At 42.6% G+C, this 19,906-nt stretch overlaps 1 protein-coding gene across 1 annotated transcript in view; it reads right to left on the bottom strand.

The window, feature by feature from the left end:
- The window catches only part of usp3 (ubiquitin specific peptidase 3), a 232,318-nt gene that overhangs the window by 67,077 nt on the left and 145,335 nt on the right, over positions 1 to 19,906 (bottom strand). The window contains exons 8-9 of the mRNA XM_043680112.1: positions 18,228 to 18,341; positions 10,723 to 10,836 (exon numbers count right to left, since the gene is read on the bottom strand). Coding sequence (XP_043536047.1) covers positions 10,723 to 10,836; positions 18,228 to 18,341 — 228 coding nt within the window. The remainder of the gene's footprint in view (positions 1 to 10,722; positions 10,837 to 18,227; positions 18,342 to 19,906) is intronic.

Here is a 19,906-nt window from a genome sequence, read left to right as displayed (position 1 = left end):
TTATCTAGGACACTCAGGAGCTTTTCCTTGAATAAGCTCCACATTTCTAATGTGCCCATCCCCTGCAGTTTCCTTCCCCATCCTATGCTTCCTAAATCTTGCCTAATTGCATCGTAATTGCCTTTCCCCCAGCTGTAACTTTTGCCCAGTGGTGTACCTCTGTATATCCCTCTGTAACCTGCAACACCCTCCGGCACTATCCACAACTCCACCGACCATAGTGTCATCCGCAAATTTACTAACCACTCCTTCTACGCCGTCATCCAAGTCATTTATGAAAATGATAAACAGCAGTGGCCCTGATCCTTGCGGTACACCACAAGTAACTGAACTCCAAAGATGAACATTTTCCATCAACCACCACCCTGTCTTATTTAGCCAGCCAATTTCTGATCCAAATTGCCAATCACCCTCAATGCCATGTCTGTATTTTCAGCAATATCCTACCATGGGAAACTTTACCAAACCTGACTGAAATCCATATACACCACATCAACCGCTTTATCCTCATCCACCTGTTTGGTCACCTTCTCAAAGAACTGAATAAGCTTTGTGAGGCACAACGTATCCTTCACAAAACAGTGTTGACTACCTCTAATCGACTTATACCTTTCGAGATGATTATAAATACTATCTCTTATAACCGTTTCCAACGGTTTACCCACAACCAAAGTAAGGCTCACTGGTCTATAATTACCAGGGTTGTCTCTACTCTCCTTCTTGAACAAGGGTACATCATTTACTATCCTCCAATTTTCTGGCACTATTCCTGTAGACAGTGACGACAAAGATCAAAGCCAAAAGCTCTGCAATCTCCTCCCTGGTTTCCCAGAGAATCCTAGGATAAACCCCATCCAGCCATGGGGACTTAATCTGTTTTCACACTTTCTAGAATTGCTAACACCTCCTCCGTGTCAATCTCAATCCCGTCTCGTCTAGTAGCCTGAATCTCAGTATTCTCCTAATCAACACTGTCTTTTTCCAGTGTGACAAAAAATATTCATTTAGCGTTTCTCCTATTTCCTCAAACTCCACGCACAACTTCCCACAACTGAACCTGATTGGCCTTAATCCTACTCCAGTCATTCTTTTATTCTTGACATACCTAGAGAAAGCTTTAGGGTTGTCCTTGATCCTACCTGCCAATGACTTCTCATGTCCCTTCCTGGCTCTCTCATTAGGTCTTTCCCGGCTAACTTGTAACTCTCAAGCAGCCTAACTGAGCCTTCACGTCTCATCCTTACATCAGCCTTCTTCTTCCTCTTGTTAAGAGATTCAATTTCTTTACTAAACCACGGCATCCTCGCTCAACCATTTCTGCTCCGCCTGGCAGGTACATATTTATCAAGGACATGCAGTAGTCATAAGCCTTCCTTGAATAAGCTCTGCATTTCAATTGTGCCCATCCCGTGCAGTTTCCTTCCCCATCCTATGCATCCTAAATCTTGCCTAACTGCATCAGAATTGCCCTTCCCTCCTCTTGCCCTGTGTTGTGTACTTAGCCCTTTCCATCGCTAAAGTAAACATAACCGAATTGTGGTCACTATCACTAAAGTGCTCACCTACCTCCAAATCTAACACCTGGCCAGGTTCATTACCCAGTACCAATCCAATGTAGCCTCATCCCTTGTTGACCTGTTTACATAATGTGTCAGGAAACACCCATACACACATTGGACAAAAACTAACTCATCTAAAGGATTTGAACTATAGTATTTCCAGTTAATATGTGGATAGTTGAAGTCCTCCACAACAACTACCCTGTTACTCTCGCTCCTATCGAGAATCATCTTTGCCATCCTTCCCTCTACATCTCCAGAACTATTCGGAGGCCTATAGAAAACTCCCAACATGGTGACGGCCCCATGCCTGTTTCTAACCACAGCCCATACTACCTCCGTACACGAGTCCTCAAACATTCTTTCTGCCACCATATTACTGTCCTTGACTAACAATGCCACACCTCCCCTGTTTTACTATCTTCCCGGTTCTTATTGAAATCTCTAAACCTTGGAACCTGCAACAACCTTTCCTATCCCTGCTCTATCCAGGTCTCTGAAATGATCACAACATCGAAGTCACGATACCAACCCATGCTGCAAGTTCACTCAAATATTCCGGATGCTCCTGGCATTGAAGTAGACACACTTCAAACCATCTTCCTGCTTGCTGGGGCATTCTTGCGACCTTGAAACCTTACTTCTAACTCCTCTCTCCCCTTATTCCTCACCTCGCTAGCACGTGGCACAGGTAACAAACTAGAGATAACAATTGTTTGTTCTAGGTCTAAGCTTCCATCCTAGCTCTCTGAAATCCCCATCCCTTTTCCTATTTATGTTGTTAGTGATTATGTGGACCCCGACTTAGTGTTGCTTCCCCTACCCCAAGGATCCTGAAAACACAATCCAAGACATCACAAACCCTGGAGCCTGGGAGGTAACACACCAACTGTGAGTCTCTCTTGTCCCCATAGAACCTTCTATCTATCCTCCTAATTATAGAGTCCCCAGTGACTAATGCTCTGCTCCCCTCGCTCCCTTTGCTTCTGAGCAATAGGGACAGACTCTGTACATGGGGTATAGAGACCTATACTCCAGGACTTACCCCAGTAAATCATCCCCCACAACAGTGTTCAAAATGGTATACTTGGTATTGAGAGGAACAGCCACAAGGGCTGTCTGCTGGTTCTTTTTCTGTCCCCTGACTAACCCATCTGCCTGTTTCTTGTATCTGAGGTGTGACTACCTCCTGTACCTCCTCTCAATAACCCCCTTAGTTTCCCGAATGATCCGAAGTTCATCCGAAGTTACGTAGATAGTCCACTCGGAAATATTCAACCTTGCATTGTGAAGATGTGGAGGAGCTGGTGTTGGACATTTTATTTTGCTCAAAAAATGCACAACCTGCAGGCAGTCAATCCAAGTAATATTTTATAAATTCCACTCTGGAAATAAAACCAGTCTGAGTCACGAATGGGAATCAGACAGACTCTAACCTCACACCTTTAATGCATCGTCTGAGCTGAGATCATTCTAGAATCATAGAATCCTGCAGTGTGGAAATAGGCCCTTCAACACAACAAGTCCACTCTGATGAGTATCCCACCCAAGCCCATTTCCCCATTACTCTATATTTATCCCTGATTAATGCACCTAACCTACACATCCTTGAACACTATGGGCAATTTAGCATGGTCAATTCACCTAACCTGCACATCTTTGGATTGTGGGAGGAAACCGGAGAACCTGGAGGAAACCCAGGCAGACGTGGGGAGAATGTGTAAACTCCACACAGACACCCGAAGCTGGAATCGAACCTAGGTCCCTGGCGGTGTGAGGCAGCAGTGTTAATCACTGAGCCACCATGCCAATGTAGATGTCACCTTTTTCTTAATAAAACCTTGTTATTGCGAGAATGTAACTTTAAAAAAGTTCTGGGATTTACACATTAATGAACTGAAACCTGCAACCCATTCTAAAAGATGAAAGACTTAACAACAATCTAGGTTTTTCAATATATCATTTCAGCTGCATGACACTATAATCTTATGCTATAAATTCGGTGTCTCACGGTCCTGCTCCACAACTACCTGATGAAGAATCAGCACTCCGAAAGCTAGTGCTTCCAAATAAACCTGTTGGACTGCAATCTGGCATTGTGCAATTTTGTGTTGTGAAGTAAGCCTGACTAGATGATTGAAGTTTCACTATGATGACAGATTTTAGGAACAGCGATTGGAATTCCATAAGTTTTACGGTAGTCATGGATAAAGATAAGACAGGTGCTGGGGTAAAAGTACTAAATTGGGGGAAGGCTAACTACAACACCATTAGGCAGGAACTGGAGAAATTAGATTGGGGACCACTGTATGAAGTAAACCCACATCTGAGTCATGGGAGTCTTTTAAATAGCAACTGATCAGAGTACAGGACCGGCATGTTCCTGCAAGAAAGAAAGATATGGATGGCAAGATTTGAGAACTCTGGATGACAAGAGATATTGAAAGGCTAACCCAAAACAAAAAGAAAGTACATGTAAAGTTTAGCAAACAGAAATCAAAAAAAAAGCCCTTGAGGGGTGTAAAGGAAGCAGAAAAGAACAAACAAGGAACTTGAGAGGGCTAGAAAAGCCATTGGCAAATACAATTTATACGCATAAAACTGAAAGAACTGCAGATGCTGGAAATCAGAAACAAGAACAGAAATTGATGGAAATGCTCAGCAGGTCTGGCAGCACCTGCAGAGAGAAATCACAGTTAATGTTTCAGGTCATAGAGTCATAGGGATGTACAGCACAGAAACACACCCTTCGGTCCAACTCGTCCATGCCAACTAGAAACTAATCTAGCCCCATTTTTCAGCATTTGGCCCATATCCCTCTAAACTGCTCCTATCCATATACCTATCCAGATGCCTTTTAAATGTTGTAATTGTGGGTGGCACGGTGGCATAGTGGTTAGCACTGCTACCTCACAGCGCCAGAGACTCGGGTTCAATTCCCATCTCAGGCAACTGTCTGTGTGGAGTTTGCATATTCCCCCCGTGTCTGCATGGTTTCCTCTGGGTGTTCCGGTTTCCTCCCACAGTCCAAAAATGTGCAGGTTAGGTGAATTGACCATGCAAAATTGCCCACAGGTGTTAGGTGAAGGGGTAAATGTAGGGGAATGGGTCTGAGTGGGTTGCTCTTCGGAAGGTCGGTGTGGACTTGTTGGCTCAAAGAGCCTGTAAGTTAGTAAGTAATTTAATCTAATTGTACCAGCCTCCATCACTTCCTCTGGCAGCTCATTCCATACATGCACCACCCTCTGTGTGAAAAAGTTGTCCCTTCAGTCCCTTTTAAAATTTTCCCTCTCACACTAAACCTATCGAGTGATCATTCCTCTATTCTGTTGGGTGGCTTGAAAAAGAATAAGGTAGAATCGTCCCCCAGGGCCTGATCTGATGTATCCCAGGATATTGAAGCAGCAAGAGAGGAGACTGCTGTGACCTGAGAGAGCTTTGTATCCTTTTTAGCCTCACTGGATTCTTAGAGACAGGTTTCAGTCACAAAAGGAGAAGAATGGACTTATTAGGCATAGTCAGCATGCTTTTATATGGTGGCAGTTTTGTCTCACAAATTTGACTGAGTGTTTTGAGGAATGATGAACATGATTGATGAGGATAGGGCAGCAGATGCTGTCCACACTTTACTAAACTATTTGACAAGATATGTCATGGTAAGTTGGTCCAGAAGACTAAGTCACATGAGTCCATGATGAGTTGGTAAGTTGGGTACGAAATTGGCTTGGTCATAGAAGATCTTGATCAAATGGGCCAGTGGGCCACAGAATGGCAGATGGAGTTTAATTTAGATAAATATGAGGTGCTACATTTTGAAAAGGCATATCAAAGCAGGACTTAACACAGAACATAGAACAGTACAGCACAGTACAGACCCTTTTGCCCTCAACGTTGTGCTGACCGTTTATCCTACTCTAACATCAAACTAATCTAAATATCTGACACTTCACTATCATCCATGTGCCTATCCAAGAGTTTCTGAAATGTCACTAATGTCTTCGACTCTACTACCATTGCGGGCAGTGCATTCCACGCACCCACCACACTCTCCGTAAAGAACCTACCTCTGACATCTCCCCTAAACTTTCCTCCAATCACCTTAAAATAATGCCTCCTCATGATAGACATTTCACCGTAGGAAAAAGTCTCTGGTTTATCCACTCTATCTATGCCTCTCATTATCTTTTAAACCTCTATCAAGTCACCTCTCATCCTTTTTTGCTCCAATGAGTAAAACCCTAGCTCCCTCAACCTTTCTTAAGACATGCCCTCCAGCCCAGGCAGCATTCTAATAAATCTCCTCTGCAAAGTCTCTAAAGCTTCCACATCCTTCCTATTATGAGGGAACCAGAATTGAACACAATATTCCCAGTGTGGTCTGACCAGCTACAGCATAACCTCGTGTCTCTTAAACTCAAACTACTAATGAAAGCCGACAGATCATATGCCTTCTCAATAACGCTATCAACTTGGGTGGCAACTCAGTGATTTATGGACGTGGACCCCAAGATCCCTCTGTTCCTCCACACGGTCAAGAATCCAGCTTTAAACCCTATACTCTGCATTCCACCTTCCAAAATGAATCGCTTCACACTTTTCCAGGTTGAATTCCATCTGCGACTTCTCAGCCCAGCTCTGCATCCTGCCATTGTCTCACTGCAACCTATAACAGCCCTCCACACTATCCACAACTCCATCAACCTTTGTGTCATCGACAAGCTTACTAACCCACCTTTCCACTTCCTCATCCAAGTAATTTATAAAAATTACAAAGAGCAGAGGTCCCTGAACAGATCCCTGTGGAACACCATTGGTCACCAAGCACCAGGCTGAACACCATCAATTACCACTCCCGGCATCTATGGGCCAGCCGATTCTGTATCCAGACAAATTTCCTTGTATCCCATGCCTTCTTACTCTCTGGATAAGCCAACCATGGGGAATCTTATAAAACACTTTGCGAAAATCCATACAGACCACATCCACTGCTCTACCTTCATCAACGTCTTTTGTCACAACCTCAAAGAATTCAATAATGCTTGTAAGGCATGACCTACTCCTCACAAAGCCATGTTGACTATCACTAATCAAGCTACGCTTTTCCAAACAATCATAAATCTTGTCTCTCAGAATCCTCCCCAATAATTTGCCTACTCAGTAGTAGGGGTGTGGAATGCCCTGCCTGCAACTTAAACTTGCCAACTTTAAGTGCATTTAAATGGTCATTGAATAAATATATGGATGATAATGGAATAGTGTAGGTTGGATGGGCTTCAGATTTGTTTCACAGGTTGACCAACATTGAGGGTTGAAGGGGCTGCACTGTGCTGTAAGGTTCTATGTTCTACCACCAATGTAAGACTGACTGATCTGTAATTCCCAGGATTATCCCTCTTCCCTTTCTTGAACAAGGGAATAACATTGCCGCCCTCCAACCATCCGGTACTACTCCAGCAGATAGTGAGGAAATGAAGATCATCACCAAAGGTGCAGCAATTTCTTTCCTCACTTCCCATAGTAACCCTGGATATATCCTGTCTGAACTAGGGGGCTTATCTATCCTCATGTTTTTCAAAGTTTTCCTTCCTAAAATCAACCTGTTCGAGCATATCAGCCTGCTTCACACTGTCCTCACAAATGACAAAGTCCCTCTCACTACTGAATACTGAAGCAAAGTATTCATTAAGGACCTCCCTATTTCCTCTGACTCCAGGCACAAGTTCCCTGATCATTATCCCTGATCAGCCCTACCCCCACTCTGGCAATCTACTTGTTCTCACGTAAGTGTAGAACAACTTATGGTTTTCCTTAATCCTACCCGCCAAGGCTTTTTCATGCCCCCTTCTCGCTTTCCTAAGTACATTCTTCAGTTCCTTCCTGACTACTTTGATATCTTCTACAGCCCTGTCTGATCCTTGCTTCCTCAACCTTAGAAGTAAACTTCCTTCTTCCTCTTGACAAGAGATGTTTCACATCTCGTCATCCAAGGTTCCTTCACCCTACCATCCAGTCCTTGCCTCAGAGGGACAAACCTATCCAGCACTTGCAGCAAGTGCTCCCTAAACAACCTCCACATTTCTGTTGTGCATTTCCCTGAGAATATCTGCTCCCAATTTACGCTCCACAGTTTCTGCCTATTAGCATTGTAATTCCTCCCCCCTCAATTAAATACTTTCCCATACTGTCTGCTCCTGTCCCTCTCCATGACTATAGTAAAAGTCAGGGTGCTGTGACCGCTATCACTGAAATGCTCTCCCACCAAGAGATCTGACACCTGACCTGGCTCGTTGCCGAGCACCAAATCTGATATGGCCTCCCCTCCAGTCCACCTATATACATATTGAGTGAGGAATCCTTCCTGGACACCCCTGACGAGATCTGCTCCATCCAAACTATTTGCGCTAAGGAGGTTCTAATCAATATTAGGGAAGTTGGAGTCACCCATGACAACAACCCTGTTACTTCTGCACATTTCCAAAATCTGCCTCCTAATCTGCTGCTCCCTGTCTCTATTGCTATGGGGAGGGGTCTGTATAAAACTCCGAATAAGGTGACAGCTTCTTTGCTGTTTCTGACTTCCACCCATAAGGACTCTGTGGATAAACCTTCCTTCCTTTCCATGACTTCCCTTTCTGCAGCTGTGATAATATCCCTGATTAGCAATGCTACTCCCCCACCTATTTTAGCTTCCTCCCTATTCCTCCGGAAACATCCAAACCCCGGAACATTCAACAAGCATTCCTGCCCGTGATATTCAAGTCTCTGTAATGGCCACAACATCGTAGCTCCAAGTACTGATCCATGCTCTAAGTTCATCACCCTTATTCCTTACACTTCTTCCATTAAAATAGACACACCTGTCATAATGACTTCAACTTTGCCCTATCAACTCTCTATATGCTTTATTTGCCTGTTCACCAGCTAACCCATCCTTTGATCCGTAGCTCCGGTTCCCATCCCCCTCCCATATACACTTCATGTTAAGTTCTTGGGGAATGTTGCTGAACTTTGGAGTGTAGATTCATAGTTCCTTGAAAGTGGAGTCGCAGATAGATAGGATAGTGAGGAAGGTGTTTGGTATGTTTTCCTTTATTGATCAGAGTACTGAGTATAGGAGTTGGCAAGTTATGTTGTGGCTGTACAGTACATTGGTTAAGCCACTTTTGGAATATTGTGTGCAATTGTGGTCTTCCTCCTATAGGAAGGATGTTGTGAAACTTGAAAGGGTTCAGAAAAGATTTACAAGGGTGTTGCCAGCGTTGGAGGGTTTGAGTTATAGCGAGAGGCTGAACAGGGTGGGGCTGTTTGCCCTGGAGCGTCGGAGGTTGAGGGGGGACATTATCGATGTTTATAAAATCATAAGATGTATGAATAGGTTGAATAGATAAGGTCTTTTTCTTGGGGTGGGTGAGTTCAGAACTAGAGGGCATAGGTTTAGAGTGAAAGGGGAAAGATTTAAAAGGGACCTAAAGGGCAACTTTTTCACACAGAGGGTGGTGGTGAGTATGGAATGAGCTGCTAGTGGAAGTGGTGGAGGCTGTTACAATTATAAAATTTAAAAGATATCTGGATGGGTATATGAATAGGAAGGGTTTAGAAGAATATGGGCCAAATATAGGCAAATGGGACTAGATTAATTTAGGATATCTGGTCAGCATGAACGAGTTGGACCAAAGGGTGTGTTTCTGCGCTGTACATCTCTGACTCTTGTGATCCTATAATAAGTCTGAGGTGACGCATTTTGGGAGATCAAATGCAAGAGGAAAGCGTACAGTACATGGCAGGACTCTTAGGAGCATTGGTATACAGAAGAATCTTGTAGTGCAAGTCCCTGGTTCCCTGAAAGTAACAAGTGAATAAGGTGGTAAGGAAGGCATATCTTGTCTTTATTGGTCAAGGCACTGAATATAAATGTTTGCAAGTCATGTTGCAACTATATAAAACTTTAGTTAGGCCATGTTTGAAGTATTGTGTTAAGGTATGGTCACCACCCTATAGGAAAGATGTGGAGGTTTTGAAGAAGGTAGAAAAGAGTTTTACCAGGGTGTCATCTGGATTGAAGCACATTGGCCAAAAGGAGCAGTTGGACAAACTTGGATTGTTTTCACTTGAGCATCAGAGGTTGAGGGGCAACCTGATTGAATTAAATAAAATTCTGAGGCATGGATAGAGTAGAAATTAGAATCTTTCTGCCAGGGAGGAAATCTCAAATATTAGGGGGCACAGGTTTAAGGTGAGAGAAGAACAGTTTAAAGGAGATGGGTGAGGAAAGTTTTTTTTAAATACACAAGAGGGTAGCAGGTGCTGCCAGGGGAGGTGGTAGAAGCAGAAACATTAGCAAAGTTTAAGGTATTTAGACAGACACATGATACATGAACATGCAAGGAATAGTGGGATACAGACCATGCAGAGGCAGATGAGATTAGTTTAGTTGGCATGGACATAGTGGGTCATGGTTGGCACAGACAGTGTGCTGAAGGGTCTGTTCTTGTGCTATTCTATGTTCTATCTTACTACATCAAGCATTTTAAGTCAGGATTATTAACACTAGCTCTATGCTAAAGTACATAATAAAGTTTTCTTGGTTTGAAGTAATTTCATTCTGTTGAGGGTATGAAAAGAGATGAGTCACTATCTATTTTTCCATACCAATAAATTAGATGATTCCTTTAAATTCCATATTTTATGATGTACTTTAGAAGCTCTATATGGATAGATTGTGAATAACAGTCACTAGCTACAGTTTAAAGCTAGGGCACTGAAAGAAACTCAAATACTTATGCTGATTTACAAATTATTAACTTCCAAGAATTATGTTGCTTATACATATTTTTAACTGATAGATACAAAATAAAAACCAATGAAACCAATGCCACATTTTCTTGATTAACAGGCTCCTTGTGTGATTTAAACAAAATTTTAACTAACCATCTGTACTGAACAACGTGTATGTCCTCACAGATGATACAGAAGAAGGAAGACCCTTACAGCTAAGATGAACTAGAGGGTAGCACATTTGACTCATTACACCTCTGTGTTACTGCAGTTCAGATTAGTGCATTAGCTAAATGTTAGAAGTATACAGCAAGTCATTTAGCATCTGTAAAGAGAAAGGCAGTTCAACAAAGAGTGTAACTGTTTCGTAGAACAATTGGTTTCTTACCTGAAATTTGGCATAATTTTCCAAATTACATAGAAGAGAGATTCAGGACAGAATGCAGTTTGGCTTCCTTGCCATAAGGCACAAAGAGTTTTCCGGAACTCTTCTACCAGGGAGCTGTAACATTTAACAAAGAAACAGAAAAAAGGGATTTATTAATCATGTTGCACTAAGTCTCTTGGTCACTGACTCCCACATCCGATACAAGGTCATATGTGGTTCAGTTGTAAGGGGAGGAGATAGGCAGTTCTGTGGTCAAAAACGAGAGTCCCGAATGGTATGTTGCCTCCCGAATGGTAGGTGCACGGGTCATGGATGTCTCCGATCAGCTGCAGGACATTCTGAAGCTGTCGTGGTGCATGTAGGTACCAATGATATAGGTAAAACAACAGGATTACTCCTACAAGCAGAATTTATGGAGTTAGGAGCCAAGTTAAAAAATAGGACCTCAGAGATAGTAATCTCAGGATTGGTACCAGTGTCACGTGCTAGTCAGAGTAGAAAATAAAAGAATAGGCAGGACGAATGTGTGGCTTGAGAGATGGTGCAGGAGGGAGGGGTTCCAATTTTTGATACATTGGGACCAGTTCTGGGGGAGGTGGGTCTATTAGAAAGAACAAAGAAAATTACAGCACAGAAACATGCCCTTATGCCCGCCAAGCCTGCACTGATCCAGATCCTCTATCTTAACCTGTTACCTAATTACTAAGGGTCTGTATCCCTTTACTCCCTGACCATTCTGTATCTGTCTAGATACATCGTAAAACAATGCTATCGTGCCCACCTCTACCACGTCAGCTGGCAACGCATTCCAGGGACCCATCACCCTTTGAGTAAAGAACTTTCCACACATATCTCCCTTAAACTTCTCCCCTCTCACCTTGAACTCATGACCCCTAGCAACTGAGTCCCCCACTCTGGGGGAAAAAGCTTCTTGCTATTCACCGTCTATACCTCTCATGATTTTGTAAACCTCAATAACGTCCCCCCTCAACTTCCGTCTTTCTAATGAAAATAATCCTAATCTATTCAACTTCTCTTCATAACTAGCGCCCTCCATACCAGGCAACATCGTCATGAACCTCCTCTGTACCATCTCCAAATTATTCACATCCTTTTGGTAATGTACACGAGAACTGTACACAGTATTCCAAATGTGGCTGAACCAAATATACAATAGGAACGTGACCTGCCAACTCTTGTACGCAATACCCCGTTCGATTAAGGAAAGCATGCCGTATGCCTTCTTGACCACGCTATTGACCTGCGTTGAGACCTGCAGCGAACAATGGACCTGAGCACTCAGATCTCTTGTACATCAATTTTCCCTAGGACTTTTCCATTTGCTGTATAGTTTGCTCTTGAATTGGATCTTCCAAAATGCATCTCCTTGCAGATTGAACTCCATCTGCCATTTCTCTGCCCACCTCTGCAATCTATCTATATTCTGCTGTATTCTCTGACAGTCCCCTTCACTATCTGCTACTCCACCAATCTTAGTGTCACCTGCAAACTTGCGAATCAGACCACCAATGGCTTCCTCCAGATCATTTATGTATTTCACAAACAATAGTAGACCCAGCACAGATCCCTGTGGGACACCACTGGTCACAGTTCTCATTTTTGAGAAACTCCCTTCCACTACTACTCTGTCTCCTGTTGCCCAGCCAGTTCTATATCCATCTAGCTAGTACACACTGGAACCCATGTCATTTCAATTTTTCCATCAGCCAGCATGGGAAACTTCATCAAACGTCCATGGATATGACATCTACAGCCCTTCCCTCATTAATCACTTTGTCACTTCCTCAAATAATTCTATTAAGTTGATAGGATGTGACCTATATATAAAACCATGTTGCCTATGACTGATAAGCCCATTTTCTTCCAAAATGGAATAGATCCTATCCCTCAATATCTTCTCCAGCAGCTTCCCTACCACTGACGTCAAGCTCACCGGTCTATAATTACCTGAATTATCCCTGTTACCCTTAAACAAGGGGAAAACATTAGCAATTCTCCAGTCCTCCAGGACCTCACCAGTGTTCAAATTGGACAGTCTATACCTGCGCCAGACTGGGACCGATGTCCAAAGGGGTGCTTTTGCTAATGCTGTTGGGGAGGGTTTAAACTAATGTGGCAGTGGGAATGGGAACCAAATGAGGTGGCTAGTGGACAGTAAAGAAGTTGTAACTAAAGCCTGTAAGGAACTAGATAATGAAGTCAGCGTGACTAAGGGGAAGTGTAGGCAGGGAGCAGATGATCTTCCATCAACCAAGTCTCAGTAATAGCAATAACATCATACTCTCTGGTACTAAAGCAAGCCCTAATATTATCTGCCTTACCTACTACACTTGTCGCATTAAAACAAATGCACCTCGGACCACTTGTCCCTTTGCGTTCATCATCTGTTCCCTGCCTACACTTGCCCTTAGTCACACTGACTTCAATATCTAGTTCCTTACAGACATTAGCAAAAGCATCCCTTTGGACAATGGTTCCAGTCCAGCCTAGGTGTAGACCATCCAATTTGAACACAGGTGAGGTCCTGGCGGACTGGAGAATTGCTAATGCTTTCCCCTTGTTTAAGGGTAGCAGGGATAATCCAGGTAATTATAGACCGGTGAGCTTGACGTCAGTGGTAGGGAAGCTGCTGGAGAAGATATTGAGGGATAGGATCTATTCCATTTTGGAAGAAAATGGGATTATCAGTGATAGGCAACTGGTTTTATACAGGGAAGGTCATGTCTTAACAACTTAATAGAATTCTTTGAGGAAGTGACAAAGTTCATTGATAAGGGAAGGGTTGTAGATGTCATATACATGGACTTCAATTAAGGATTTGATAAGGTTCCCCATGGTAGGCTGATGGAGAAAGTGAAATCACATGGGGTCCAGGATGTACTAGCAAGATGGATACAGAACTGGCTGGGCAACAGGAGACAGACAGTAGGAATGGAAGGGAGTTTCTCAAAATGGAGTACTGTGACTAGTGGTGATCCACAGGGATCTGTGCTGGGTATACTGTTGTTTGTGATACACAAATGATCTGGAGTAAACTATTGGTGGTCTGATTAGCAAGTTTGCTGGTGACACTAAGATTGGTGGAGTAGCAGATAGTCAGAGAATGCAGCAGAATATAGATAGACTGGAGAGGTGGGCAGAGAAACGGCAGATGGAGTTAAATCTGGGCAAATACGAGAAGATCCAATTCAAAAGCAAACTATACAGTAAATGGAAAAGCCCTGTGGAAAATTGATGTACAGAGAGATCTGGGTGTTCAGGTCCATTGTATCCTGAAGGTGTCAACACAGGTCAATAGCATGGTCAAGGCGGCATACGGCATGATTTCCCTCATCGGACAGGATATTGAGTGCAAGAGTTGGCAGGTCATGTTACTGTTGTATAGGACTTTGGTTCAACCACATTTGGAATACTGCTTGCAGTTCTGGTCGCCACATTACCAAATGAATATGGTTGCTTTGGAGAGGATACAGAGGAGGTTCATGACGATGTTGCCTGGTATGGAGGGCGCTAGTTATGAACAGAGGTTGAGTAGATTAGGATTATTTTCGTTAGAAAGATGGAAGTTGAGGGTGGAACCTGAATGAGGTCTGCAAAATCATGAGAGGTATAGACAGGGTGGATAGCAAGAAGGTTTTTCCCCTAGAGTGGGGAACTCAATTATATGGGGTCATGAGTTCAAGGTGAGAGGGGAAAAGTTTAAGGGAGATATGCGTGGAAAGTTCTTTATGCAGAGGGTGTGGGCGCCTGGAACGTGTTACCAGCCGAGGAAGACATGATAGGATCATTTAAGATGTATCTAGACAAGTACAGAAATGGGCAGGGCGCAGAGGGATACAGATCCTCAGAAAATAGGTGACATGTTTAGACAGATGTTCTGGATTGGTGCAGGCTTGGAAGGCCAAAAGGCCTGCTCCTGTACTGTAATTTTCTTTGTTCTTTGAACTTATGAGGCCATCTTGACTCATTCCCCTGCCCTGGTTTTCAAAACATGGAGCTCCATTCTACCTTACACAAGTATTATAAAGAGTGTAAACTCACTTTAAGACAGAAAGTGTTTTCTGAACTTTTAAACTGAATTTAAAGTACAGCTGGTGAACAGAAGCTAACAGACAGGCTGTTCCAAAATAGATACGTGTAACAATTGGCTGTTAAATGGATACAGGAGGTTTTGTTGCTGTTGGAGAACAATTCAAATTTAACCAATTAATTTAAATTATGCCCAGGATACTAAATCCCAATTGAGTTTGAAGTTACTTTATCGACAACATTGAACCAATGAGAGTGTATGATGTTGGGGGTAGAAAACCAGGGTATTTTGAAAATTTGGTCAGAGCAATTACCATAGAGCCGGAGAGCTAACTGTCCATCTAACATCTTGCTCTCAAAGAAATAAGAAGGCAATCTCTTTCAAAAGATATCTTTTCCTGTAAATACAGTAAAAAGAAAGACGACAATCCAGGGAGATCAGCAGACAGAAGACAGCGGAGAAGACAGAGTCTGTGTGGACTTGAGATTAAGTTAATGTAATGTTTAATAATTGTTATTAAAGCAGCACTTTGAGAGTTGGGGTCAGACAGTAATTAGTTAAGAAAAAAGAGCTTGGATGTTAATAGTTTTTGTTTAGTGTTCTGTTAGGAAAACCAATTGTTATTTTTCGTTAAGTAACGGAAATTATGAGTTCCCTTTCACTCTCTCACACTTTTAATAGGTTACGAGGTGAGGCAAGTTCTACTACAAACCCATAGACTCCCATAGCTAGCTGGACTACACCTCCTCTCACACTGCCTCTTATTGCCAATTCCTCCGCTGCATCTGTTTCCAGAATGACCAATTCCACTATAGAAAATCTCAATGCCTCTTTCTTCAAAGACCGCAATTTCCCCTCTCACATGGTTGACGATGCCCTCCACTTCCTACACCTCTGCCCGTGAACCCCACCCCTCCCAACGCTATAAGGACAGAACACCCTGGTCCTCACCTTCCTACCCACCAACCTCCATATACATTGCTTCATCCTCTGCCACTTCTGCCACCACTAAGGAATATATTTCCTCGCATCCCTATCAGCATTTTGGAGAGACCATTCCCTCTGCGACTCCCTTGTCAGATCCATGCACCCCCCCCAGCCCTCGTCCCACTCCTGGCACCTTCCCCTGCCACCGCAGGAAGTGCAAACTCTGCGCCCACACTCCCTACTCACCTTCGTCCAAGGCCCACAAATGTCATCACTGTACTCGTTGCACCTGATGTAGTCTCCTCTAAATCAGGACACCAACTTACGGACTGTTTCAGAGTATATCGCTGTGACACCTGCACTTCAACTCCCCCTTCCACTCCACCAAGGATATGCAGGTCCTGGGCCTCCTCCATTGTCAAACCCTAACCACCCGATGCCTGGAGGAAGAATGCCTCATATTCTGCCTTGGGACCCTGCAACCCCACAGGATTAATGTGGATTTCACCAGTCTCCTCATTTCCCCTCCCCCACCTTATCCCAGTCCCAAGCTTCCAACTCACAAGCCTCATTCCTGATGAAGGGCTTATCCCCAAAAGATCGATCCTCCTGCTCCTTGGACACTGCCTGATCTGCTGTGCTTTTCCAGCACCACACCCTCGACTCTGATCTCCAACATCTGCAGTCCTCACTTTGAGCTTTTCTGGATGTTTGGTTATAATTAACAAAGGGGTTCAGCCCTCTGCATCATAACACATGAACATTTTATTGAATTACCCTCTTCACATTTAAAAGTTGTTATGGATTCTGTTCTCTAACTTTCTGGTGTAAGAAAAGTCATTGGCTGCTAAAGGTTTTGAGTTTTATACAAACACAATACAATATAGCACTCACACTTTTACAACTACTTTGAAAATGATGATAGCCGTTAATCAATGAGACACAAATTGTTGAAAATCATTTGATCCTTTCTGAAATTTATATTTGTTCCAAAATAAATTAGAATCTTAGATTGCTTACAGTGTAGGAGCTGGCCATTTAGCCCTTTATTTTTGTACTGGCCTACTGAAGGAGAAGTTCACTTAGTGTCACTCTCCTACCTTCTCCCTCTGGTCCTGCGCATTCTCAGTTTTCAGATGATGATCCAAATCTCTTTGAAAACATCATTGGAGACCCCATCTCCACCAAACTCTTAGGTAGTACATTCCAGGTTCTAACCAACAAAAATTCTGAACTCCTTTCTTTAAACAAGATGGAAGGATTTGAAATTTTCCAGTTCATCAGCACCAGGACCAGAGAAAGAAATCATGGTTATTGGTGCCTTTCATGTTTCCAGATCCCCTGTACACAACTCTGCCCTCATTCTAATCTTTGATAGATTTTGATGACCACCTTCTTGTCAATGTCTTATAGACTGGAAAAAACAGCACCTAATATTAGACGTTGCCACCATACAGTAAGAACAGCTTCTGTATTTGAGTTGATATTTGATCTATTTCGACTTCCGTGGAAACAACATTTGAAGAATCCATCAATAGATTCAATTATTTAACTCCCATTAAACTTAAAGGTACAACACGCAAGGAACACAACCACCTGATGAAGGAGCAGCGCTCCGAAAGCTAGTGCTTCTAAATAAACCTGTTGGACTATAACCTGGTGTTATGTGATTTTTAGCTTTGTCCACCCCAGTCCAACACCAGCTCCTCCAAGTCTTGACGCAAGGAAAGTAATGATTTCCTCAACACCACAGTATTTAATTGGTTAGGACATCACACATTAGTTAAAAAGTTTTTTTTTCAAAATAATCTTTAGAAACTTGTACACAAAAAGGTAATGTAAACATCTGCAAGCTTTTTGAAATCACAGCTGAACTGTTGCATATGCACACAGTCACTGGAACATTTAACCAGGTAGTTACTACTGAAATCACTGCTTTTTAGATCTCAATTCAAGATTTAAATTTAACAACTGACTTGGCCTTCAATTAGAGATTCCACATTAAGTTTCAAGGAGTTCATTATATCATTGGTTTCAAATTTTCCTGGCTCCCAGTTAGTTAAGTACTCCCTTATTGACAGCTTTAATACTGTTTGACGTCTTTTCAAGCCATCTCCTTTTCTTCCCACCAGCTCCCTTGTAGTGTCTCCTCCTTTCCTTCCTGTCGCATTTGAAATCTCATTTCTTTCCTCTTCTCCTTATGGCCTCTTGCTTTTCTCCCTTTCCTTCACTTTAGAGCCACCTCCTCTATTCATACAACATCCTTTTCCCAATGCAGTTCACTTTTTTCCCCTCCGTCTTCATCCTCTCCATGTCCAACTCAATTAAAATTTATGCAGAATGGAATAATTCTCATCAGTACTATAGTATGAATACTTGCCTGCTGATCTTTTTAAATAATAGAAGAAAGTTTCCAAGAATGGACATCTTGCAGTCTTCATTTTACTTTCTGAGCTACTTTTCTCTAACAGCACCTGCTTTAGTCAATATTACAGTGCATTGAAATCAAAGAAACCTAGGAACATACACACTGTTATCTCCTTGGCTCCGAGTGTGATAGGTCCTTCTCCCTGCAGTTTTACCACTGCGCAACTCCACTGCTGGAAGCTCCTTGAAATAACAGCAGAACTGCTGGATGTTGCTGCAAATGAATAACAGTGAAATACGACAGTTATTTGAAAAGTATGCCATCACTACCTTTATATTCTGAAGTGTGTATTTTTAAGTATTAGTTGTCCAAATTTTCCTTAGTGTCATGCTAAATAATACATGCCTAAAAGGAATCACAAGGCAGCAAACTAATTGTTCAGTCTCCGGAACAAGTGAACATCATATAGAGTTTCCCTGAGGTGAAATTACTGCCTGAAGAGTGCTTCAGCACGCTGATCACAGTTACAGTGTAATCAGCTCTTATTGTCCTTATCCTAGGACTCAGCCAGGAGTTGATAGTGCAACTAGTACCAAGAGTACTCTGAAGTGAGCTCATGTGTCTCCTGGAACCTATTCAGATTGCACTTTATTCTGAACACTTCATCAATTGGATCATTGCCTTCTTATTGCTCTTAAGTACTTAACTTTCAAGTGTAGGAGTGTGGGGTTTTTTTTGCAAAAAGTACCAAGTGTGCACTAATGAAATTGCAAGATAGATCCAACCAATATCATACTCAAAACTGCAACTCATTTGTTACACGTTTGTTTTTACATTCCTAGTCTATGCCATGCAGGGAAATGGAGTCAAAGTTCATGGTGCAGACTAGAAGCTTATGCTTCCACCCAAGTTATAAAAATTAAATTGACAAAAACATCACAAACAAGATCCTGAGGGTTTTCTCATTTAGTTTTTGAGCAGATCAGATAGACCCAAGGTTCAATCTGAAAGGCCCAGGTTCAATCCCTGATCTATGTTACATGAAACAGTACAGGTGTTGGACAAGGGTGGACAAAGTCAAAAGTCACATGACACCAGGCTATAGTCCAACAGGTTTATTTGCAACCACAAGCTTTCAGAGTGCTTCTCCTTCATCAGGTGAAGTGACAAAGGAGCAGCATTCCAAAAGCTTGTGATTTCAGATAAGCCTGTTGGACTATAACCTGGTGTTGTGTGATTTCTGACATAGAAGAGTACAACACAGGAACAAGCCCTTTGGTCCACGATGTTGTGCTGAACACCACACCAAGTTGAACTAATCCCTTCTGTCCATATCCCTCCATATCCCTCTATATGCTTATCTAAATGCCCCTTAAAATGCCCCTATTGAATCTGTATCCAACACTACTTGCTCCAGTCACGTACCATTCTGTGTAAAATAAACCTGACCCTCTCACCTTAAATGTATGAGACATGTCAAATCTGGGAAAAGGATTCTGACCGTCAACCCTACCTATGCCTCTCATAGTTTTGTAAACTTCTATCAGGTCACTCCTCAGCCTCCGCCTTTCAAGACAAAACAACCTTATAGCTCATACTCTCTAATCCAGGCTGCATCCTGATAAACCTCTTCTGCACCCTCTCCAAAGCTTCAATATTCTTCCTGTAGTGTGGCGACCAGAAGTCAATGCAATACTCTGAAGTGTGGCCTGAACTAAGTCTTACAAACCGCAACATAATTTCCTGACTTTTATACTCCATACCCAAACTGATAAAGGCAAGCATACTTTACCACCCGGTCTACTTGTGTGGCCACTTTCAGTTAGATCAGGACCCCA

This window comes from Chiloscyllium plagiosum, chromosome 40 (assembly GCF_004010195.1).
Source record: "Chiloscyllium plagiosum isolate BGI_BamShark_2017 chromosome 40, ASM401019v2, whole genome shotgun sequence".
Lineage (NCBI taxonomy): Eukaryota > Metazoa > Chordata > Chondrichthyes > Orectolobiformes > Hemiscylliidae > Chiloscyllium > Chiloscyllium plagiosum.
This window is presented reverse-complemented; position numbering and strand designations above follow the sequence as displayed.